General features: G+C 25.2%; 1 protein-coding gene across 1 annotated transcript; it reads left to right on the top strand.

Moving 5' to 3' along the window:
* The first annotated feature begins 118 nt into the window (after nt 1–118).
* LOC122848064 (probable serine/threonine-protein kinase DDB_G0282963) lies at nt 119–27,576 on the top strand. The gene is made up of 5 exons (XM_044145877.1): nt 119–1,398; nt 21,545–23,107; nt 23,184–23,282; nt 23,371–24,234; nt 25,466–27,576. The coding sequence occupies exons 1-5, from the start codon at nt 1,354–1,356 to the stop codon at nt 25,781–25,783; spliced, it is 2,889 nt and encodes a 962-aa protein (XP_044001812.1). The 5' UTR covers nt 119–1,353; the 3' UTR covers nt 25,784–27,576.
* The last annotated feature ends 223 nt before the right edge of the window (nt 27,577–27,799 follow it).

The raw sequence follows: 27,799 nt of genomic DNA, 5'->3' as shown, positions 1-27,799 counted from the left end.
AGCAACGAGCATTGTCGATTTATCAAAGTAAAAGAGGAGAAGCAGGAGAAATAAGTATGGTAGTTTTTAAGAGGGAGAGGACTGGAGGGACCAACAGGCGAGACGACGAGACAATTGGGCACAGTTTGGAGCAGTTGGTTGTTGGCCGGCAGCAGCAGTAGCAGTATCCACACTATTTTCTATATTTCACAATAATAATAAATCAGTCTAATATAATAATAAATAACATTCAATAAATCGTACGTGTTAAAATAATATATTGTTTAAATATTGCGGTATTGTTGATGATATTAATTACAAATAACCAGTTGTAATATTATACAACATAAAAGTATAAAACTAGATGAGCCAAGTAAAGTGTGTGTGTGCAACCAATATTGGAGAAAATGGCGTAGCTTATTATTATTATTGTGTTGTGTTGTGTATGAGTGAGTAAGTGCATATAGCTGTGTTTGTACGTGCAATGAGAATAAATAATTTATTTTCAAGTGTTATTTATGAATAATTAAATTAAATTTGAGTTTAGTGATGGCCAATTCAGTGATTATTACTACACGAACCATATGAGTTGGTTATTTCATCATCATCATCATCATCTTCAACTATGTTTTGTAGAAATAAAAAAAAAGGAAAAATAATTATTTTGACAATTAGGATGTAATGTAATAATTGAATATATATTATCATAAAGGTGATTATTATTATTATTATTATTTACAAGTGATCAAAGTGAGTGTTTATATGTGTGTTTTATTATTATTGTTTTGATACACAATTACTTGATGGTATTTGTGTGTTTATACAATGATAATGACGATGAGGATGATGATGGTGTTGGCTTTGTGGCCATGCCCCTGGATAAAAATCATTTGACAGCTACTTGATCATTATTATTATTATTATTATCATTCAATTGGACCCAATGATACTTCATCTATTCAGTACTCCAAAATTTATTCAGTTCCGTCCAAATATTAATGTGTTGTGTGTGATGACATGACATAGTAGTGGTGGTAGAATTATCATTGAAAAATTAAAATTAAACGATGTCATTAACAAAGCATCTAAGTAATAATAATATTAATATTTACCTCGTGACAGTTTAATGTTGTTTGTCTGCTAGTCTGCTAGTCTGTGTGTGTGTCAATTGTAGTGTCAGATGGCACCACCAGTTTTTTTGACAGTTTCTATATACACACACACACACACTCATGAATTATCATCACATCATCAGCTGGATATTTTAAAAAACACAACAAAAAGTGACAATAAATAGTGATAATTAATTAAATTATTTGGATATTTAATAATTAATTAATTAATATATATATTTTTGATTCAACTGATCGTATTATGAGCAGAGAATTCTACGTTCCCTGTACACCATACGCATATCCGGTGAGTAATAATAATTTATATACCTACTAAATAATATACCTACCTATCGTATTATTTTTTATTTATTTATATATTTTATTTTATATGTCCTCGATTTATTGATTCTTTCAAACTCAAGAGTTTCCGATTAGAAAGTTTTTTTAAAAAGCACCTTCTTACGACCTTCTGTCGTGTTTCCATGCGTGTATTATTATTATTATTATTATTATTTTATTATCACTAATTTTACATTTATTTATTAATTTTATTCAAAGTTGCTGTGTTATTGCCATTGTTTAAATTCAATGTGTATAATATTGTATGAGTCATTCGACAGCGACCCCCATACACACAACAGTTTCACTATTTATTATTATTGTTTACTTGGCAATCTCTTGAAAATACGAAATTAATTACTTTTTTTTTTTAATTTCAATTATTTGCTTATTATTTTCAAAATTATAATGAGGTTGTTTTTTTTTTTTGTTGAAAATTTTTTTATTTAAATATCATCATGGTCTAGTTTTTGTTAACAATAAATAATAAAATAAATAAAATATCATTGTGTTATGCTTGAATTGAGTATAATTTTTTAGAAAAAAAAAAAAAAAATACGAGTAATTTCTGTCAAGGAAATACATACTTTTTATTTGATCTCTCTCTCTCTCTCTCCCTGTCTCACTTTGATATTATTAAGATGTATTCTGGTAATAATAATTAATTTAAAATATTTACAACTACATGATTGTTTATAATAATTTATAAAATATATATATAATATGAGCAATCAACAGTAAAAGCAAAGAATCTCGTTAATGTATTTGGCTTAACACAAGAAAATTGCGTTTGCCAATGCAAATCACAAGTGAATCCAATTGAATCCGTTCTTTCAATATGAGCCAATAATTAAGCGTGCCATTCAGCTGTATTAAATTTTGATTAATGATTTAAAATCATTTTTATTCATTTAAAGGCGAAACAAAATTATTAATAATTAAGCCATGAAGTTGTCTTTTCTATGCCATAGCCATGAAAAAATAAAAAAATAACAAAATAAATGAATAAATATAAATAATTATTATCTGTCAAAATGCCATAATAAATAATAATATTTATTTATTTATTATTATTTCAAAATTAATATTATTAATTAAATTTTTCTTAATCAAAATTAATTCAACCATGGGCATTAATTTCGAATTAAATTTAAATTAAAATGTCGGAAAATCAACTTGTCAAATCCTCCTTCTCGTCAATAACAAATTCCCAAGAAAATATCCAAACAACAACAAATAGAACATCATCAATAACATCTAGCATTGGCCAACTGGTTAATATATATTTTATTTTTCTAAATTATTAAATTAAAAATTTAATTTAAATATTAACATTATATACAATAAAATAAATAGATCCGATTAAATTTACCAAACATTGGAAATCAATTGAGGCGTTTTATTGGACTAAATATTTATCCCATTGTAAATGATGAAAATCACGATGATAATATTGATGATAATGAAGCATCAAATTTTCCAAACATTCAACAAGATTTAATTTTAAATTCATCAAGAATAACCCAAACAATTTCAATACAATCATTTAATTTTTATGATTATTTAGCATCAGAAATTCCATCAACATCTAGCTACTCTACACGTAATACATAATATTTATTTTTTAATTTTTTATTGATATCATAAAAGTACTTGTTGTACTTGTTGTTGTATTGATATTGTATAATAAAAACAAATAGATGACGATGACGATGACGATGATGATTATGATGGTGATGATGATGATGATTCAATATTTCCATCTCCACCAGGTACACCAGCTCCTTTGATGATATCTAGTGGAGTTAATACAGGTCCCCATATTTTCATATCAAGACTTGTCAGTGATGACGGTGTTATAATAACTGGCAATCCAAATGATTTTGTTGCTGCTTTAAATGCTAGAGTGGGGTATATTTTACATTTATTTATTTATTTATTTCATTTTTTATCTCTGTCTGTGTGTGTGGAATCAACAGCTCTACATATATTCTTGTAGGTTTATTGATTCTCACATGGACTGATGATTCTTATCTGAGATATAAATCGCTCTCTCTCTCTCGGGTGACAAAAAAGTCTGTTACTATTATGTCTGCTTATATTTCGACTTTCTTTTTATTTAGTAATAATAACAATAATATTCAATTGATTTTTCTAATTTTCAATTGTCACATAGTTTTGTGTTGATCTATTTGATTTTATATTTATTTATATTTTGTTGATCTAGACGTGGAATCAATGGTGAATCTCAAGTACCATTTGAACCCCAAAGAATTCCTTTGTTTTTTTCATCAAATGAAAATCGAAATTATGCCATAAATTCAGTTGCAATAAATTCAACTTCCTCCTCTTCTTCTGGGTAAGTTGTTTTAATATGAAAAAAACAATATCGAACAATATATAAATATTATTTTTTATTTTTTTGCTTGTGACACACATAATAATATTGCTTTTTTTTTTTCTTTTTTTTCCTGTTTAAAGTAAAACATTTTACGATAATATGATAATATTTAAATAAATAAATATAAATTTATTTTTATCTTGGCATCTTCTTTGTTGTTGCGGATGAATGATGTTCAGCATTCGATAAAGTTCCAGACCTTTTATTATATTTTTTTGTGGTTTGAAATATAATTATTAATTTTGACTTAGGTAAACCCTCGCTCTCATCGTCATTGACGTTGTCGTTGTTGGTCCGGTTACGTGTTGACCTCGCTAAAAAAAAAAAAAATAAATAAAAAATAATAATTGGTAACGGTATTTTCTTGCGGTCGGTTTACATTTGAGTCTACGCGACGACACGCACTTTATTGTTATTTATTTTTTTTTTCAAACAACTCATTATCGATTAATTTATTAGTATGCATATTTATTCAGGGCGTAAATGAGTCAAAAGAAAAAAGAAAAAAAAACGAATTAAATATAATTTTTTTTTGATGATGATGATGATTACTAAAATAATCGCTCTGTAGTAGTTGGGGATTTTCAAGGATATATATTTTCAAATGACGTGTCAATACGTGTGTCATTTTTAACTATACCTAGTCGTAACTTATGCAAATATAATATAGATCATATACAATAAGTATATTCTTCTTTACTTTGGCAATGATAAAAATGATGAGTGGTAGTAGTAAAAGTAGTAGTAGTGGTGGTGGTGGTGCTGATGTACAACTGTTGGCACCTGGTACGGTTTATAGATTGACGTGGGTACCAACCACTGTGGTGCACCGATAAACTCACATTGTTTTTATCTTAAAATTTATTTGACCTGGATTATCACAAAGACAAGAGAATGATAAAAAAATTAATAAGCATATAGTTTTTTCAAATAATAATTTCGTCATCTAAATAGCAACACGAGTGTGACAACAACAACTGAATATAAATTAAAAAGTATATCATTTATTTATTAAACAAGTAGTAATTACTAGTTTCTCTTTTATTAATTTTATACATGTAGCACATTTTAATATTTTTCCATGACAACAAGCTTTGATAATAATAATATTTTTTTTGTCTTGAATTAAATTAATATCATGGTTTGATGATATGATGCTCATAACAAACAACGGGAAAATTTATATTTCTATTTATTTATAATATATGAAAAAAAAAAAATGTTGAGTAAACATGGTAAATAATATATTTATCAATTTATCAGTGTGCTTGCATACGTGTGTCAATTAAAATATATTTAAAAAATGCAAAAACCACATATAGACATGCAATCATAATTTTATTCAATCAAAAAAATTTGAATGCAGTGTGTTTTGTGTGTTTTTTTTTTGTTGTTGTTGCGTGTTTTGATCTTGGAATTTAATTTGATGATATGAACATCTTAACAGTTATAATTTATTCTTAGTAGCTGATGCTGTTTATTGTTGCTAAATAGGTGCTTATAGAAATATCATGCATGCACTGTAAATGTGTTAATGAATCAAAGACGGCATTTTATGCATTTTATCTATGTATACATGAAACAATTTACAGATGTGCACATGTCAGTCTGTATTATATTATATATAGAAAAAAAATAAAAATAAAATAATATGCTGCTGTTGAGAGAGTACATTGAACATGCAAGTATGTGTGTATAAAGCATAAATGCAATTTTGTATCCGTGAACAAGGATATGTATACATATGATAAATTATAATAATGAAAAAAAAAATAAATAAATAAGGAATAAAAAAAGCCGTATTAAGCACGTGTTTTTGGCTCGATGCACGCGAGTACATGTACATGCAGCAGCAGCAGCAGCTTCGCTCATTACACATATTTTATTTTAGAAAGTAAAAGTCATAGATACAATATGTTTATAATAATCATCTGCTGATGAACATCATTATCTTGTTGTTGTGAGAACGCGTGACAATTCGAGTTGATGAATAAATATTATTTCAATTGTTAAAATAAAAAGTTTTTATGGAAAATAAATTAAAAATATTAAACCTAACAGGTGGATGACATCTATTCATTATTATTATTATTATTTAGAGAAATAAATTACTGCAAAAATAATTAATTGATAATTAATTTTTGATGTAGCAGTTGGAGTAGTTCTGATATTGATGATATTAGCACTGAATTTGGACAGTCTGAATCATTTCGACAGAGGCAAAATGAAGCAAGACAATTTTATGAGAATAATGATTCTACAAGGCAATCAGTGAAAAAACATTTTCGTAATCTTGATGATGAACCTCCCATTTACTAATAATATATACCCCTTAAATTGGAAATTTTTAAAAATAAAAAAAAGTTCAAATGATTTTTAACAATTTTTATTGTTTAATAATTTTATTGCATTATTATTTATTCAATTAACAATTAAAATATTACAAATAAATTCAATCATTTCTCAAATTATCAAATTTATTTATTTATTTTTTGTCTTTTTGATGGACTCTCGTCGTTCAATGCAGAATCAGCTTTTCTTTTATTTTTTTTTCCATGTTTATTTTTCCAATATTGATAAAATTCTTTTTCATTCAATGATAATGCTTGTATTATTTCTATGATAATAAAATAAACCATTATTAATTTTTGTTATTTTTAAAAATATAAAAAAAAATTGAATTAATTGTCGTTTTTTCTTACTGAATATTTGTGTTGTATCAACAACAACTTCCAAAAACTGATGATAAAAAATATCAACGTCATTTCTATATTTAAAAAATATCATTTCAATTAATTTATATGGTAATTTATATCCAAGTGATTCTAAAATATCTTTAAAGTCGCTATAAGACACAGAATAAGAAGATTTCGATGCATAATTATTGTATTTTTCCTGAAAAATATATTAATTAATAACATATAACATATATCTATTAAGTATTAATACAACTATCAATATTTCAATTTCTATTTACTTTCAATTCCTTGATGAATTGTGTTATAATTTTAAATTGATTTATATCAATTCTTAAATTATGAATTACTGACTTATCAAATATATTGGATTGTGGAATATTATTATGCACCATTGCAATCAAATCTTGAGACAATTTTCCATTCAATTTCTCACAATACGATCCTGTAAATAAAACAATAACATGTTTATCCATCATTAATATTGTATATTTTTAAATTAAAAAATTAAACTATTTTTAAATTACCAATTTGACTTTTTAAAGTGAGTACAATTAACATAAAATCATTAAAATGTATCAAATTATTTTCCTCGGAACAGAATGAATATAGGCTCTGTAAAATATCAGCTTTCATAATATATCCACTATTCTTTAATGCAGTTTTTAGGGAAACACAAGAAATATATCCAGAAAATAGTGGTTCATTATATTTTTCAAATATTTGCTTCAAAGTAAAGTAAAAAAAATTAAATTAATACACATTTTTTAATTGGTATATATACAGTTTTTCAATCATACTTGATAGGTTGATGTTATTTTCGTTATGCTTGATATAGATAATTTTCTATGAGGTACAAATTTTTTTGTAACTGATAATAAATTTAACACAGGTACGATTGAATTATCAAGTTTATGTACAATACGACCTGGTGCCATAAAATAATAACAATAATTAAATTTACATATTATAATAAAAATAATAATAAACAAAAATATCTACTGACAATTAAGATTCAATGAAAATTTATCATCTTTAAAAACATCATATAAGCTTTTAAAATCAATCGTTCGATCATCATGTTCATTGGCTTTACTTGAAAAGAGTTGAGTATCAATGTTTTCAATATTTGTAGATATCAAATAATCATTAAACTGTAAATAATAATTATCATGATTTATATATGAGTATGCATAAATTTTGAATATATACATATAATATTATTTTGACCTTATCAGCTATACTGGGTATAACAATATCCTGATCATACTCTCTGAAATTGAAAATTGTTTGTTGATGTTTTATATCTTGTTATTAATATTTTTAGCTTCATTTATTTATTTTTTTTGACAATTAAAATAATAGCTCGATGTATAACTTACTCCAAAATAGTTTTATGTTCAGATAGTATTTGCAAAAAAAAAGTTGCTCCCTTGAATGTTTCTCCAACACATGGTATTATATAGTATGTACTATGTGGCTTTAATTCAATTCGTAAACTTACTTGACCTTTTCTTGTGGCTGCAGGAAGAGACCGATTTTTATTATACTGTACTAATGGTTTTGGTATTTCTTGATTGTTATCAGCCTATACATGAAATAAAATTTATAAAATATCAATAATAATAATAATAATAATAACAATAACTGTAATTAAACTTACATGTATAATTCGAAATAGTACTATTGTGTCCATAATCGAAACCAAGTCTTGTCTATGTTTTAATGACAGACCAATTAAAATATCACATGTTTTTTCTCCTTTATCTGTCTTGGTCAATACAAGACGATATTGTGGACAAATTTTCAATACATCTTTATCATTTATTGTCTTTATGTTTATTCCCCCTATAAATTTACCTTCAATTGCTGATAATGATAATCTTTTGCCATTATTTTTACCATAAACATGACCTATTATTGGATTAGGTGTTAAATTACAAATTTCAATAAAGTCAAAGTATTTAATAAAATCTTCAAGTAAAATCCAACTTTCTCCAGGAACTTGAATTTTTAGTTGGGTCTCTATTTCGTATGTTGTTAATAACTCGGAGATATTACCATGATGAGGATTCAATGATGCTTCACCATGTGGATTTTGAATACGTATTAAATTAAATATTTTTTTTAAATACTCATTTTTTATTATTTTTACGGCTGTAATAGCATAAAAATGATTTGCGAAAAGACCAAATTCTATGAATTCATCATTGTTCGTTATATTGGATTCTAATTTACTTCCAACACTTATAACTACACTTTCTATTATTGTTTTTTTTAAATGGTCAAATAAAAAATCTTTTGATTCTTCATTTATGATAAATGTCTCAATTATACCTCCTGTCAGATCTTGCATTGAAGCTCCAGAATGACCTGCATTCAGTTTTTTATATGACTGATAAAGTAATTTTGCGTAAGCTTTTTCAATTAACGACGCCTGAAATTATTGTTATTATTGAAAAAAAACTTGCTATTCATATTATATAATTATAAAAAAAAATCTATATATACAAACCCAAAACTCGTTGGTATTTGCTGAAGATACATAAACAAGTTTATTATTTTTTTCGTCAAATGCAAGCTGATCATCAATAACAATGTCGACCCATGTTCCAGCTTGCCAAAATCTAATTTTATTTTTATTTTTTTACTATCAACTTAATTTTTCTTTGTTTTTCAACAAGATTATTTATGTATTTACCTAAAGTGAAATATTCCAGCATAATTATCATCGTCAAATGTCTGATCAGCTGAATTGACAATGAAGTCGAATAAATTTCTATTTTTTCGAAGATGTAAAAGTCCAACGATAAACCAACAATCTCCTACGTCACCCTGTTTCAAATGAAACAATTCATGTCCACTTGAAAAAAAATTAGGCTCACTTACAATTTTCTTGAAAAAAAAAAAAAAAAAAATGATAATTATTGTGTAAAAGCTTTTTTAATTTATTCATTAAATTGTTGTTACTTTTGGTCTACGTAAAACTTGATTCGCCTCAAGACAAAAAGATTCTTCTGGAAACTGAACATCATCAAATAGTGCATTTTCATTAAATGATTTTTTTTTAAGAATATTAAAATCCTGCTGTTCCAATTCAATTATTTCTCCATTTTTATACTCAGTTAACTGAAATTATTTTTAATAAAAATTTATTAATTATAAATTTCAAAATCAATAAAATATAATTGTAACATTGTTATTAGTTGACCTGAACATTCTCGGCTAATATTCCTCCACGAGTAGCATCATCTCTCGTCGCAATACAATAATCTTGAACATTAAATTTTAAAAACAGTTTGTGTTATTTAAAAATATATTTATTATATTTTATTACCAATTAGCTGATTCAACCAAATCACCAAAAAAATATAATTTTTCTTCATAATTATATAAAAAATATTAAATTTTTTACAATAGTTTTAAATAAAACAGTGCAGTGGTCAACTAAGCTTCAAATAAAATATTGTTATTCGAAAAAATTATGGTTTACCTGGATTCAGGAATTTAAGTAATCGCTTTTCCTATTTTGCTATTCGTTGGCATAAAATATTAATAGCATATAATTAATATTAACATACATTCTTTATTTTATTATCATTTTAATGTTGTTGTTTTTACCAACGTATGTAATATTTTCAAATAAAATAGAATAAAACTATTTTATATGACCTTCAAGCAAAAAAAGTAGTCGACAAAATATAAAAACAATTATTTAACACATCAGCGATATTTGAATTTAAATAAACATTTACCTAAACAACAACAACAATAACAACAATAAATTAATAAAAATGATAATTTATATATTTATTGACCCTTATTGTCGTCTGATGACCTCCAGCCCACTTGAATTAATTTTCTGTATATTCAATCAACATGCTGGTATATAGTCTAAATACAAATTCAATCAGTTTATACTACTTTAAATTTAATTTCATTTAAATCATAATAATAATAATTCTACATAAAAATAAATAATAATAATAATAAAAACATTGTTATAATATGTGGAACGTATATACGTTGAATTTTTTTTCACATTTTGTCTTATACTTTATCCGCAGTTGCTGAGGAAAATCACACGGAAGTCATGTTTTATTTCCTGTCATCACAGTTGATTATTTTATTATTATTATTATTATTATTATATAAGTATTTAAAATTAGATAAATTATACAACACATTTTTTTGGATTTATTATTGTTATTTTTAAATACTGATTATTCGATTGTTTAGAAAAATATTTTATTATTTAAGGAAATAATTAATCTACTTAATTAATGAGTGCAAATGTATTTTGTATTTTTTATAAATATATATATAATATTAAAATGCAATTAGTACAAAAATATAAAACTCTTGCGATGAATGACTAGAGCGTGTGTGTGATTATTATTTCAATGAAGAACCAGTAGCGGAAATGAATTTATGATTAATGATATAAAGCAATAATATCCAATTATACTTTCAGCTTTAAATAAATCCATAAAATTGAGATAAATAAAAAAAAGCAGGCTTTAAATATTTATAGAAATATATTAATTTATATTTTGCAATATTCAATTTGATGTTATCGTTTTGTATAGTTTTTATTTTTATTTAACATATGATGACTCAATAATAAAATCCACATTGCGTCATTGGAAAACATTGTCCAATGATTTATACATCAAATATTTTCTAATTTATTTAAATCGATAAGCTTGGACATGATGCGTTCAAAAAAAAATTAAAAAACACTTTCCAAACTTTTTTTTTTTTTTTTGTTTATGATTATTTTTAATTAAAAAAAAAAATATATATAGGTATATATTTTCTTTGGCGTTTAAGGTATAAATTCATAGAATTGCATTTAAAAAAAAAAAAATATAAATGCTTTACTCAGCCAACTCAATTGGAATTATTTATATGTACTTTCATCAGACAAAGTTTATTTATTTTCAACAATACACCGGTAATAATATAACAACATTTTTATTTGCTTTTATTTGAAGTAAAAAAAAAAAAAAAAATTATTTCTTTGTTCTGTTTTTTTACTGGAGGTCATTCTAATTTTTAAAACATAAAAAAATATATACACAAGCCCTGTTGTATATTCACTGTTCTATTTCAACATTCAGTGACATTTTTTTATATTTTTTTATTTATTTATAATAACCACGCAGAGCCAAAGTTAAATTATTAATAATATCGAGATAATATATATTTGGGGGAGAAATAATTGTTGTAATGAAAAATACTGTCAGGAAATTACAATGATAATAAAATAAGGTAGGGCTCGTATTTTTAGTTGAGCTTGAAATAAATAAAATGAAATAAATTATATAATGGCCATGATCAAACAGACAGACATCAGATTGTGCACTTGATGAACCATCACAATTTTTTTTATTATTCACATTAAATTTATATATAATTACTACTTGCAAGATTTAATTTTATAAATGTTTTTTTTTTTATTATTATCAATTGTCAACTTGAATTAACAAGAATAAATAATGATGGTGATTTTAATAATATTGTGTGTCGTTGTTGACGACACCATCAACATTTAGAAAGTCCTCAACAACAACAACAACATCTATATATATTACATAATAATAATTACTACAAGTCGTCAAATATTTTTTTAAAAATTTAATTGCCATTGTTAATACACTGCTATTTTCAATTTTATTAATTTTATATATTTTGAAAGTTTCAACAAATATATATATAATTCATAATAATTATTAAGAAATTTAAACATTCAAGGTATTTCAATAACACCAATAAACATACGCACATACATTGTTAATTGTAATTACCCCACAAGTGTTACAGTAATAAGTAATAACTAATAATAATAATTATTATTATTTTTTATAAATTACTGTACAAGCCAAGTGGTGCAACAGTAAAAGTGAATATTATTTCGATTTTCATGCGGTGGTCCTTTCTTTTTTTTTTTTCTTTTCTTTCAATATTTATAAAAATAAACTATCAATATCTCCAAGTCGAATGTATATAATTTACTTTTACACTTTCATTATTGTAACGCTTGACTAATTATTGTCATTTTTAAAATTTCATTAAAACAATTTATTGCTTCAGCTAGTCTCAACAGCTGCATATATGAATTGAAGAGATATTTATTTTATTTTTTTGTTGATGGTGATGATGATATGATGTTGAGTATTTAATATATATATTAGTACGATTTCACATTCAAACACTATATACAATGATTATATTTTTTTTTAAATTTCACTTTGTGAAACTCATGCATGAATCTGTATATATATAGTATATAATCAAATTTTATTGCCTTCATGTCACAGAGATTATTCACAATTAACATTGTCAGTTCAGTTCATCAGTTGTTAATTTTTATTTTGATGTATGTAAAAATGAAAATATACTTGTGTTAATAATTCAATCATGTTTAATTTTTATGTTGAAATTTACTGCTTAAATCAAGTCAAAGATTTAAATAATAAACTTTCTTCACTTTGAAGTTTATTTTTTTCAAGGATTTATTTTGAATCTCTCAAGCAAAACTACATAAAATAGATCTATGTGATTATTATCATCATCAGGTACACCATATTGTCTATTTAATATTTGACCAAAAAAAAAAAAAGATTAATTTAAAATTATTAATATCAATCAGTCACATTGATATCAAATTTAAATTATAAATAAATAATATCAGAAAAAAAAACCAAAGAAAACTTGTTGGGTTTCATTACGCTCGAATGATTGTCCTTGATGTGCTGTCTGAAACATGATTCTCATTTTATATTTTTATCTTCATCATCATCTAGATGTGTTACAAATTTAATTCTATCATTATTTATATATATAGTATGTGAAAATAAATACATATATATTTTTATCACACTCGATGATACAAATTTGAATCAACAGGTTTTTTTATTTTTATTTTTTGTTAATAAAGAAAAGTTAGAAACTTTCGTCCCTTTAATGAACGATACAGTTTGAAAACTTTTTTGATAATTCATTCTGCGGTCAGAAGCAAAAATTTTCTCTTGTGATTTGTAGAGCGTGGACAAAGTGCGTTGTTTTATTATTATCTATGCTCAGCTCGCAGTAAGAGCAATAGCAAAAACAACAACAACAACAATATTTGTATTTACAAATAGTAAAAATAGTTGATGTTTTTTTTTTGTCTTTTGATAATTAAATACAGCCAAGTATACAAATGGATATTATGCAGGGGTATGTCTTCCTAATCCAGTTAGTAAGATGCCAGAGTTTTAACTTTGAACTATTGGTGCATTCACTTCTCAAACCCAATTCAATGATTTGTGTGTTGTGCTTGAGTCAAGTCATTATGAGGGCGTTCAACTTATCTGCTCTTGTTGTTGGTTGCTGCTACTGATGCTCTTCTTCTTTTCTTCTCTATATACTTTTTTTTTTATTTTATTTTTTGTTGATGGTTGTTGTTTGCAAGGCATCATCATCATCATCATCAACATCAACAGCAGTAGCAAAAGCAACAGCAGCAAAACATTCAACCCACAATATATTATTATTATTATTATCATTTTGATTCTTGAATATTATATGCTGCAGAAACGTGAGAATAGCACATCTGTAGCAGACTGAAACTGACAGATGTTGTTTTGTGTCTGTTACCTTTTTTGATTCTCAAAAGTTAAATGCATCTTGAATTAAATGTTTCTCATTAAATAAAAATATAATATAATGTCTTTATTTTTTTTTTCTTCTTTTCATTGTTATTATTGTAATTTTTATACATTTTTATTTTTAATTAAATATTTTATGGCTGTTGAGTGTGCATCCAAGTTTATGCTAGGTCAAAAAAAAAAATCATAATATACATATCTCATTAACAATATTTAAAATTTTTTTTTACAGTTATGTATATCAAGAGAATTAAGATATTCGTATGCAATAACTATGTGTACCAATAAAATTGTGTTAATAATGCAAGATGGCTTGTTATTTACGCTACATACTCTTGCCTTAATTGAAAATACATTTATTATTAACTTTTTTACACTAAAAATACTAATAAATAAATAAATAATCACTGATGATTGGAGTAATAATAATAATAACAACAACAACCACAAAAACAGCGACATAAAAAATGACAACGGGGGTAAACAACGGGAGCTTGGCGAACCGTATAGTATATGTACATCCGTTTCCGCAGGATGTGGATTCGTCATTTTTCTCTTTATAGTTTAAATATTTTTAATTTTGAAAAAAACGAGCATGTGTATAGGTGTAATATTTTTTCATTTAATACGGTATATACTTTGAGATTGATGAAGCATTAAAAAAATAAAAATAAATGTATTTTATTGGAACAATAATTATTGGATTGTAAATAGCGAGGTGATTCGATTGAATTAGGACTAGGCTTCTGGGTTACGATGATCATCATCATCATGATGACGATGCATGCTCATGAATCTCCAGTATAATTTTTAAGAATAAAAAAATATTAAAAATAAATAAAATGAGGTAAATAAGACAATGCGTGTGTATGTGTGTGTACAATATATTTTCTTGGTATTGAAAAAGTTACTTTAAATGCAATATGATATCTCTTCAAGTTGATCATAATTAGATTTTTTTTTTTTCTTATAACTCAATATAATAGTAGATATTATATTTTAATTGGCCCAGATAATTTATTTTTATACAAAGTATATATATGTAATTACAGGTGTACATTTAAAATTTAATTTATTCTTTTTTTCTATTTTTTTCCTTAACAATATTTCTTCAGTTGATATAAATAAATAAATAAATAAATAATAATAAATGGATTCATTACATGGTGTATTATTTACGCTGTAATAAAATTATCAAGATTTTAAACACATTCAATTGATATATAATAATAATAATAATATTAATAATAAAATGTGGGATGAAAATTGACATGTTCATCCACCCACTTGATATAAAATAGTCATGGTGTAGTATTAAAGAAGAACAACTTGCAATAATAAATTAAAGCTATGTTTTATAATTTATTGTGCCAAGTTAATCATCATGGTCATATATGTAAATAATAAGTGGGTGGTGATGGTGGTGGCTGAATATTTATATTTATTAATCTTGTACAACCCTCAAAATACATAAAATATATTATATTAATATTATATATCGATAGTGTATTTTAATTTACACACACATAACACACATAACTTCCTCTTGCGGGTTTATATATACTTTAATCGTATAAACTGCACACTTGGTAAATTTCATTTCATTATATAAATATATAAAATATAAAATATAATACGTATTATATCAACGAACACGTCAATAAAATTGTGGTAGCGATCATGAGTGTCAAGCATGCCATTTTCACTGCACACTTCCGACATGAATGTTATCATAATCATCATCATCACCATCATCATCTAATAACTTTCATTCAGCTTGGCTGCTTTTTGCATTATATATATATATGCATTCCAAACAACAATGCGAGTATCATTAATTTTATTTCGTGTTTCAAGGCAATATGTCTAAAATACACTTAAAATCTAAATCAACTATTTCATATGTTACAAGTTGAGATGAAAAAAATTATACTTCCTAGAATTCAAATTACATTTTCAATATATTATTTGATTGTTTTTTTTTTTTCAAAATTGTCCTTGATATTAATCCATTTACAATGACTTAATATTATTTTGAAACCCAGTATGTTTTTCATAATTATAATTATATACAAAAATCATTTATTATTATTATTATTACCAGGTCAATAAATAGAAGATATGTATATATCATATATACACATACACATATGGCTTCTGTTTATTTGATCACGTGTGTCCATCATTATTATTATTATTATTATTATTATTTTATTATAATACATGCACAGTCATTGCGCGAGGCGTTCAACAGGAACTCTATATATACAATAATTGCAACACATGACTTGTCTTGGCCGCATGTATTATCGTCTTATCAATGTCTGTGATCCAAACACAACTGCATACAGCTTATGCATCTCCAAGTGCATTCTATTCAATTCATCGACTCTTGACTTTGTCAAACTCCAAACATTCATACCAATCATCAGCAATTAGACGAAAAAAAAGGAATAAAAAAATTAATTAAATAGTCTGTGTGTTATGTGTTGGCAGAAAAATAAAAAGGACAACATTTCTTTGTCTATATTTATAAACACGTCGATACTAAAATTACACGAGTTGATTCTTGGGATGTCTTGAAAGTTTTAAACTACATAACAAGCATATATTGAGTTGAGTTAAATAAATTAAATTTACTATATGAAATATAAAATTTTGATAGTTTGAAAATATTATAAAATAATAATAAATAAATAAATAAATAAATGGGAAGTCACCTGGCACCAGTGCATCAGGCTGGAAAGCTCTATTTCATTCAACAAACGACTTCTTCTTCTTTTAGATATATATAATTGATATTGCGTGGAATATAATTTTATTTTTTTTCATTTGGTTTCGCTTAGCCAGTAACGCGTGCATTTTTTTTTCTTTTACAACAAAAAACAACAACATTAATCAACAAATATCATATACATGTCATATACAATATAATACAACATAATGAAAATTAAGTGGCATTGGCCAATGAAATATTCATAAATATATATTTCATTTTTTTATTACAAAATTAGAAAGATTGTAAAATGTTAGACAATACATAAAAATTATGTGTATCATTATAAAATGTTTATGTGAAAATTTAAAAAGAATATTAAATGATGAAAAAAAAAGAAATAATAATGGGTTCATTAAAATTATCTTTAGACAGACCTCGCCCAACATCAACGAAAATATCATAGAATAAAAATAAAAATAACCAGTCAATAACTAATTCATATATGTATATATAAATGAATGAGGTGATGTATAAATATTATACATATATATATCGAGTTGCTCGAAGGATTATTGCATGTGGGTCGCGTTCTTCATATGCTAGTCTACACAAGTCTAGACTTACACATATACATATAACTGTCTTTTAAATCATACACTTGTTGTTAAATCATCATTATTGCTATTATTTTATATAAAAGTGAAATGAAAAATAAATATAGATAATTTTAAAAAAGGGATGAAATTAAAATTGGGATCATGGGTGAGTATATATTATAATAACGGGTCCATGGTCAATACCAAAATGACAACTGAATAATAATCGTTTGAAAAATCTCCTTATATCGATACAAGGGGAATCGATAAATTCCATAAGTGGACGTGACAGTGCCAGACATTATATTATGCAAACCCGCAGGGAATAACCAACCTCATATATATTGTTTTAATCAGACATGGACTTTCACGATTTATACTGACATGTCCATAATGTCCATGAATTACATTTCAAAATTAAATACAATAATATCGCATTTAAATCAAATAAAACAATATAATTTTATGAAAAATTAAATTAGTCATTTAAATAAAAATTTACATATTATTATATTTTATTAATATATATTAATAACAACAAAATTGCGTGAAAGCTTTATACTGTCTACATCCGCTTGGCAATTTTTTAATAATATATATTATCAACATTGTATGTGTGTGTGAGGATGGGACTATGATAATAACAACAACAATCAACTGATAGAAAATCAATTGCGGGAATGGAAAGTTATATCGTCGTCGCAAGTTCTACTTCTCATGTTTAAATCGATATATTCTGATCAAGCTAATCTTAATTTTTTCAAATTAAAAAAAATATATTAATAATAATATCTCTATGTATACTGCAAGAGGTTTGTAATTAACTTTCAAAAGTTAAAATAATTTGCTGGTTGCAAGTGAATTATATATACGTGAAAAAAAATTCAAATTAATAATAACAAGTAAATAAATAAATAAATAAATAAATAAATAGCTGGGTAGTATAGTAAATGTGTATATTTATAATATAAAATATCAAGTCAAGGTCTATCTACTTTGGCAGGCGAATTATTTAGCCTCCACTTTGAAAAAGCTCCGAAGAAAATAGATTGTAACGAGTTGCACGTATTTTTTTTAATAATAATAATAATAATAATAATGAGTGTAGAATCGATGATATGCTTCGTTTAGTTTTAACTCAAACTAATTGCTATATAAATATATATATATACACTTTCGATAAAGTTCAAGTCAAAATCTACCTACACACTGAAAACCATATTTTATATTTATTTTCATCTATCCATCTTGTGTATATTTTATTTTTCATCATACCAAAAGTATAACTAACAAAAAAAAAAAATATAAATATATTTTTTATGGTAAAAATTTTTAAACTTAAAGATCCCCCATAACTTAAAGATCTCCCTGATGTTTATAGGTTCAATGCACCCACCTTTTTCAGTCCCACGTTGAATCATTATTAGAATAATGACTGTACTTGGTTTTTTTACATGGATAAATATACTACCCACTGTTATTTTGACTTTTGAAATATATCTAGTATATTTAAAATTTGACAAAATATTTTATAATAAACAATGACAAATTAATAACAATATTAATATCGGAAGTCACGAATTAAAAAAAATTTTAAATGAAAATAAAAAAAAATCATATCGATTGTTTGTACTTGGAATCACAATAAAGGATTCATTTCCGTTTATTTTATCACGTACCCATCCCATGCACATTATCATCATCATCATTATCATTATCAAACATTTTCATTGTTACTTGAAATAAAGATAAATAATCGTCAATGAAACCACGCACGATTACCCAAACATTTATTAATTTTAATATAATATTTTTAAACTTGTGATTTTTTTTTTTTTTTATATTACTAAGTTGAAAAAAAATAAAAAATAAGCGTGTAACACATGTGGTGAAAGCAAATACCTAATAATAAAATAAATACAAGTCAGTGTGTGTGTGTGTGTGTGTGTGTCACTTTCCCAACGGAAATGAGACACACCTAACGTAACATCATCCTGCTTTGGTCGTCTGTCTATTTGTCTATTTGTCTATTTATTTATTTGATTGTTTGGCTGTCTGAATGAATGAATGATAAATCATTTGATATTATATAATCATCTTGCTTTTAAATAGGTATATAAATTAATTAATTATCACAAATGTAAAATAGCCATTTAAAAAATAAAAATATGTTCCAGCATTATATCAGGTTGAAATACATGAAGGAATATATATTATATATGTGAAGGCGGGCAGGATTTTTTATTTTTTTATTTTTTAAACATCTCAACATTTATATTTAAAAGAGAGTCAGTGCAAGTGCATTAAATATATACAATTTATACTCGTCTACCCTTGGAAGCAAAGGCTCATTCCTTATATGATCATTCAACATTACCATCACATGCAAATTATTATTATTATTATTATTATTTATCTATGAAGTTGTATTTATCTTATCTTGGTGCTTCACTATACAGACATGAAAAAAAAGAGAAACATATTTAATATATTAGATATTGATATTTTGACATCGAGAGTTGGTTATTATTATTGTTGATGGATGTGATAGACCTATTATTGCACTTTTATATATGACTTGTATTGAAATTAAAATTTATCAAACAAGGTGTGTAATAATTTTTAAAAAGTAATAATTATATTATGTATTTATTTATAAAATAATAGATAATCATCATCATCAAATGATTCATGTGAAAATAATATATTATTCATTATGTCATAATGAATGAGGCCAATATATCAAAAAAAAAAAAAAAATATATTGATCGATAGTAAATTATCAATAACAATAAAATATATATATACATGTTACAAAGGACATTTATCAAATAATGTTTATGTTTTTACATGTAAATAAATAAATAAATAAATAGTATAGTATCTATAGAGTCACATTGAAACCGGACTCGTAACTCGACGCCTTATTGCCATACAAGTATTTATGGTTTTTATTTTTTATTTATATATAATCCTTTATTTTTATGTCTGAAAGAGTCAGTCCTTCAAGAAGGTAAACTGGCTGAAACAATGAAAAGTCTTTTTATACTTGGATGCTTGCAAGAATGCTGTTGAAAATAATTTAAAACTTATAGAGAGAGAAAATTTGCCTTTGAAAAAATATTCAAGGTATTTACTTGTAACTTTAGAACATGTTTATGCTCAAAATACTTGTGCATCATCATCATGACCATGATGATCATCCCTTTAGTTTTACAACAATTGTTGTAAGTCGAAACTTTTTTTATTTTAACATTATCAAATTTGTCTCTACATCATCACCATCATCATCATCATCATCAGCTGCACATTTCAAATTCGGTCAAGAACACAACTTTCTAAGCAATTGAGAAATTTGAGTATTCTCTTTCTTTATCTCTCTCATGCTAGAAAAGTAATTAAATATTTTTAACACACACACACACGTATACTTGATACTTTTACTTGTACAATATACCACGAAATAACATTGCATATTGCTCATTTTATTTGTTTAACATTTTAAAAAAAATATAAAATTGAAATTAAAACTAAACAAAAAAAAAAAAATTCTTTTAAAATAATTAAATTGTGTAGATCGCGTGTTCAAGTTATTATTAATTTAATTACTTTTTCGACTTTTACTCGCATTTATTTTACAATTATATATTTATGATGATGAGCCTCATTTGAAGATGATGATGATGATGATGATGCATCTATCTAAATTATACAATAAAAAAATCTACTCCTTTCTTATAATAATAACAATAATAATAATAATTTGTATAGATATAAATATAATATAATAAAAAAAAAAAAATATATGGTTCAATGTAAATCGCAACAGTTGACTGAATACTCTGATTCCTGTTGTTACTTCCTCATTATTATTATTTTATATCTTTAAAAAATAATATATAATTTAGAGATGATGCAACTTTCTTTATTTTTATCAGTAAATGTCTACAATATATTTTTAATTTTTTTTATCAATCTTTAAAGTCTCATTAAATTTACACAGCTGGATAATAAAATTAAAATATATATTGATGATGATTTCAGGAGTGTAGCAGTGAACCGGAGGAACAAATTGATGGTGGTGGTGGTGGCAGCAGCAGTGGAGTTGATGTTGATGTTGATGTTGATGGCGATGTTGATGTTGATGGTGGTGTAGTTGTAGTGAGTAACGACGAGGGAGTAACTGGCATGGATTGTATGCCACTACGACCAGGACCATTTCACTATTTGATAAGTGAGCAAGCCAAGTCATTGGTTGCACTTCAAGAATTACAGAATGAGGTCGGTGCATTACTTGAATTTCGGGACCTCGTTATCGAGACATTCCCAAACCTCAGGCACAAGATGGCTGGTTCGTCAACGGTATCGGTCGCTTGTTCCGTAACAACAACATCATCATCAAATCAAAGTTCAAATTCCCATATGCCATTACCATTATCAAGTCCATCATCAAATATTCATCATCAACATCAACATCAGCATCATAATCATCATCAGCATCAGCATCATCGTAGAATTGGTGAATGGGAACCAGGAAAAATACGAAGACGTATTGTACCACGTGATGCTGAATCATCAGCATCATCATTACCAAGAAGTAGAAGTAATTCACACAGTGGTGGTAGTAAAAATAGTGCAACTGTTCAAGATTCTGGTTTTAGTACTGAAACATCATCAAAAGATTCAGCATCAACAGCAATACAATCAACACCAATAAGACCAACAAGTCCAAAACCTATATTAGATGAAGCTGAAGATGAATTATGGAATTTACTTGATGTTATACATCGTAAAGGTGTTAAATTAAGAGAAGAAGTTGAATCATTACAGGGAAAATTAGAGAGTGTTGCACCAAATGAAATTGGTCTTGCTGGTGATATTTTAGAAGCTATTAAAAAAGTAACTGATGATGATGATGATGATGATGAAGAGTCAAATAGTAATAATAGTAATAATTTTAATTGTAATTGTAATATTAATAATAATAGTAATGACAATTGTCACGAGTTGACAATATTAAAACGTGAAAAAAAACAATTACTTGATAGAGTTATTGAACTTGAAGCTGAAACAATATCAAGTAGAGTTAAAGCACAACAATTACAAATTGAATTGGCAGCTTTAACTGAAATTAAAAATAGTCTTGAAAATCGTTTAATAAATAAATTAAATCAACAAGATGATAATCATAATGATGATGATGATGACGATACAGTTACTAAACAAAAAAAATCAATAACAATTATTAGCTCAACACCTATATCATCACCAAAACACTCAAATAGATTAAGAAATAAAACAGCGGCCTTTGATTCAGTTAATAATATTAAATCAAATAAAAATAGATTTCGTACTAGAACAATTGAAAAAAATGTACTAATTGAAAATGGTAATGTCATTGTACAGTCAGAATTTGATGATATTGATCCAGTATGTGCTGCACAAGAAAGAAGATTACGATTAGGTGCTCTTGATTCAATTCTCATTTCACCAACAAGACTTACTAATGTTAAAAATATTGATTCACATAAAATTGCTGCAATTTTAAAAGAACGTTCACCATTTGAACTTCAACGACATCTCATAACGACAACCGTCCACAATCAGGTACTTGTACTACAAAATATTTTATTTTATTTTATTTTATTCAAATTAATTTTAATATATTATCAATATTTTGCAGTGCCTACAAATGAGATTAAATGAGATTGAAAAAAGTACTGACAAATTGTCTGATAAATTGGACAAAACTAGAGAAGAAAATGATGATTTACGATTTCAGGTAATAAATTTAATAAATTAATAATAAATTAATTAAATATATTATTTTTTTTTTTTTAAATAAATTTAATATTTTATATTGTTTACAGCTTGAAGAAAGAAATATAGAATTAGAAGGTACACGAGCACGTGTACGTGTTTTAGAAAAACTACAACAACGAACACCAACTGAACATGATCCAGATGGTGGTGGTGGTGGTGATTTATTAGAAATTGACAATACATCAAGATGTTTAGAACAAGGAAGTAGTACTGAATCTGCTCGTGATCATGAACATGTTAATTCAAATAATAATAATAATAATAATATTAATATTATTAATAATAGTCAAATTGAAGTTAAACCATCACCAAGACGTAGACCACCAAGTCGTATACCTTTACCTGGTGTTACAAAATCAACAGCACCAAAACCACCTAGTAACATTATTAATACAACAAAAACAGATTGTCGTGAATCATTGAAAAGTCTTAAATCATTGACAACAAGACCACCAAGAGACTCAAGTCGTGACAGTATTACTGGCAATAAATCATCATCATCACTAACTAAAACACGAGATTCATCACGTGAATCACTAAATAAAAGTTTACCCAAAAATACAACTACCAGCAAGGACAACAATAATCGTGAATCTTTAAATAAATCTTCATTTCGTAGTTCTTTAAATAAATCATCGTCATTATCACGTGCCAGAGATTCACTTGAATCAGCTAATAATCATAATAGTAACAATCAACAACAACAACAACAACAACAACAAAATTTAAATAGTCCATTAAATTGTTGGACACCACCAACAAGTACTACTACTACTACTACTACTCTTAATAATAATATAAATAATAATAATAATAGTAATAGCACAACATCAAAAAGACCACTTGCACCAGCTCGACGTTCTCAAAGTTTGGCACGGACTTCTGTTGATACAAACGACACGACTGGCAAGGTACGACCAGCAAAACTCTCCTTTTGGACAAATTGGATGAAGTAAAGCTCAAATGAAAATATACATATATTTGTTGTTGTTAAAAAAAAGAAGAAAAAAAAAAGCTAATAATGAAAAGCCTAATATTGTGAGGCACGTGGTTTGTTAGGGACTGATTCCACACACTCTAGACTGCAACTTAATTATTTGACGATACATTTTATTTAATTATTTATTTATTTATTTATTTATTTGTTTATTAATTGGATAAAGATATGGGAAGGGAGGGAGGACTAACATTTATTTTATTTTTGTTAATTGTTTTAAACATCTCAACGCTCTTTTGTTTATAAATATTATATATACTTTGGGTTTATTTTTTATTTGCACAATGAATAATTATTAATTTATTTTCATTTAATGTCATTTCAATATTATATCTGCTTTTTGTTTTTTATTTTTCATTATTCAAAATAATTTTGCTCAATCGAAATAAAATCTTTTCTTTTTTTTTTTTTTTCCATTCCCTTGATACACTCATATGAGTATTTCCATGTCTCTTATCTCTTGAAAAAAATTAATAACAAAGACAATATTTTTGACTGTCCCAGAAAAAAAAGAAATTGTTTTTTTTTTTTTCTTTCTTTTTGTAATTAACAAATGAAATGAATAATACGAAAAAAAAAATATAATGAATCAACTACTATTGAATTGAATCTGAACTGGAACGCCGGCGAGCGTGAGTCCATTCCTCTGGTCGTCAATAATGCCATTGGCCCCTTCTCGCGTCCGTCAATCTGTCGTAAGTTGTGCTTTTTTGTTAATTATCATTTGCTTACGAAGCTTTTTTAATTTTATTATTTATTATTTATTTATTTATTTATTATCTACAGTCCTGTTTCCCATTCAAAGTTCCCGTAGTGCGGTAGTTACATATATTACATCATTATTTTTTAATTTTATTAAATAAAAAAAAATATTTCTAATACAAGCATGTGCATGACAACTTACTAAAAAATACAAATTATTATTATAATTACTTTTAAATTGTTATTAAATTAATTTTATTTATTTACTATTTTCATTTATCATCATCACAACCATTATGAATGACAGACAGTATACAGAAACAATTATAAAAAAAAAATAATAATAATAATAACAATAAATAACAAAACAAATTCATTCATAATTTTGACAATATAATATGGTGGATAATTTAATGTAATAATATATCAACTATATATTTCAGGCAATGACTGATCCTCCAAGTTCTTGGTGTTCTTCGACAATCGATGACTATCATCAAAGTGATGTGTCATTGTATCTTGATTCATTAAATCAAGACAACACATCATTAACTGGCTCAACAAAAATTGAATTTATCATTGGCTCACCAACACGAAGATTTAGACCAAATTCAGCATGGCAAAATCCTTATTTTGACAGCATTGACTCTGGAGAAATTGCTGAGAGTCTTTCGATTGATGAATTTCCTCCAAGATGCGGTGAAGCACTTGCTGAATGTGATTCACTTGAAAAACAACAGTTATCCAGCAATGAAGAATAAATTATTTTTAATTATTATTAATTATTATTTTATAATTGATATACTTTAACAAATTGTCAACTTCCAAATACCATTAGTTTTTATTTTATTTTAAAATATGAAAAGAAAAATTTATTTAAAAATCATTCAATTGATTACATTAATATTTATCATTGTTATTATTTTTTTTATTATTATTATTATTATTTTGGTTGCATTTAATGCAAAAACAGGGTTGACACAAAATTTTATAAATAGTTTTTTTATTTTTTGTTATAAACATTACTCAAGAATCAGTTTGTACAAAACAAACTTTGAATTACTTGATTATTATTATCTCTATATTTAAATTTTTATTATTTTATTTGTTAATCAGGCTGTGTTGGAATATTTTTTTTTTTTTTTCAAATACAAAACAATATATTTCGACAAAATTAATAATTTATTCCGTGATGAAAATTACAAAAAATTAATCATACATTCCAATGAGTATTTTCATTTAATGGTGGTTATTGAATGAAAAAAAGAAAAGAAAAAAAGTAATTTAACGTCCAAGCAATGTAAAAAGAAATATCGTCACGTTGTTGTATTTAAAAATATTTGTAAATAATACATATCAATGAAAAAGAAAATAGCTAAGTCAAATGAAAAGAATAAAATACTCACTTTTCATAATATAATAAAATATTTGGCAATTATTATAATAATATATATTAAAAAAAAAAAAAGAATTATTTTTCATCGAGATTATTCAAGTTAAGATTAAATGATTTAATAATTTGGAGCTTTAGTTGATTATGGCAATGAATTAATTATAATTATCCAACGAATATCACAAATAATAATTTAGTGTATTTAATTGTGATTTAGTATATTTAATATTTGTTATTTATTATTTTTAAAATCATGATGATGATGATGATGTAAGATTGAGATAAATTTATCATCATCATGACTTTTCATATTCATATGTTGTGTGGTCATTAACTTGTGATTAACATAATCTAGATAAGTTTATATGACTGACAAGACTCATGTCTCCTATAAATAAATAAATTAATAATTATTAAATTTTTTTGTTAACACATTTTTGAAATAAATTTAAAAACAACAACAACAAGTTAAATCAATGACACTTGGTTAATTGATCAACCAATGAACTTGTTGTTTCATTGATAACTAGACAAACAAACAAACAAACAAATGCTATTATTTTTATACGCAAACAATAATAATAATTTATATTATTATGTTGATCTTTAAATGAATGAAAAAAATAATGTGCAACTTGCTGGCTTTTATTTTTCATTTTTTATCTTTATTTTTATTTGATTATCATGAAATTTGCACTCCAGGGACGTGTTATCGATTAATTATTATTATTGTAGAATATTTATAATCGATGCACGATATAATTTTAATTAATAATAATAAAAATATCACAAACAAACAACTATAGGTATAAAAAATTTAAAAAAAATAAAATTTATAGACAAGCTTTGTAAATATTTATAGATTTAAAAAAAAAAAAAAAAACCATGTATAGCTATTATTGTGTATGTATATCGACGATAATTTATAATAATTATAATAATAGAAGCACTGAAAAGTAAATATTAAAAAAAATAAAAAATAAAACTTATAACGTGTAATGATAAATGCACGAAAACGTGATATTGTATAAGTATGTATAAAAACATATGATAATTCATTTACCTACCTATGAAAATTAAAGAAAAAAAAAAAACAATAATTTATAAATGGAACAAAAAATTGTTTTTCACTTGACCATTGGATTTAATATAATTATAATGTCGATCAGGGTTTTTTCCTTTTTTTTTTTGTAAATAAACATGTCGATGATGATGATGATGATGGTGATCAAGTACGATGCTGCAAGTAAGTATTGAATAAACAAGACCTAGTTAATATTGCTAATCAAAAATTAAAAGCCTTCAATTTGTATATTTAATTGAAAAAGAAAAAAAAATATAAATAAATGAGAATATTGTCCTAAAACCGGAAATGTTTCTTTTA

This window comes from Aphidius gifuensis, linkage group LG2 (genome assembly GCF_014905175.1).
Source record: "Aphidius gifuensis isolate YNYX2018 linkage group LG2, ASM1490517v1, whole genome shotgun sequence".
NCBI classification, from domain to species: Eukaryota; Metazoa; Arthropoda; class Insecta; order Hymenoptera; family Braconidae; genus Aphidius; species Aphidius gifuensis.
This window is presented reverse-complemented; position numbering and strand designations above follow the sequence as displayed.

What these genes read in the sequence shown, in the direction of transcription:
- LOC122848064 (XM_044145877.1), top strand. Translation starts at nt 1,354, where the DNA reads ATGAGCAGAGAATTCTACGTTCCCTGTACACCATACGCATATCCG. An exon ending in ATGATGATTTACGATTTCAG is followed by an intron (nt 23,283 to 23,370) that starts GTAATAAATTTA and finishes TATTGTTTACAG; the next exon opens with CTTGAAGAAAGAAATATAGA. An exon ending in CAAACGACACGACTGGCAAG is followed by an intron (nt 24,235 to 25,465) that starts GTACGACCAGCA and finishes TATATATTTCAG; the next exon opens with GCAATGACTGATCCTCCAAG.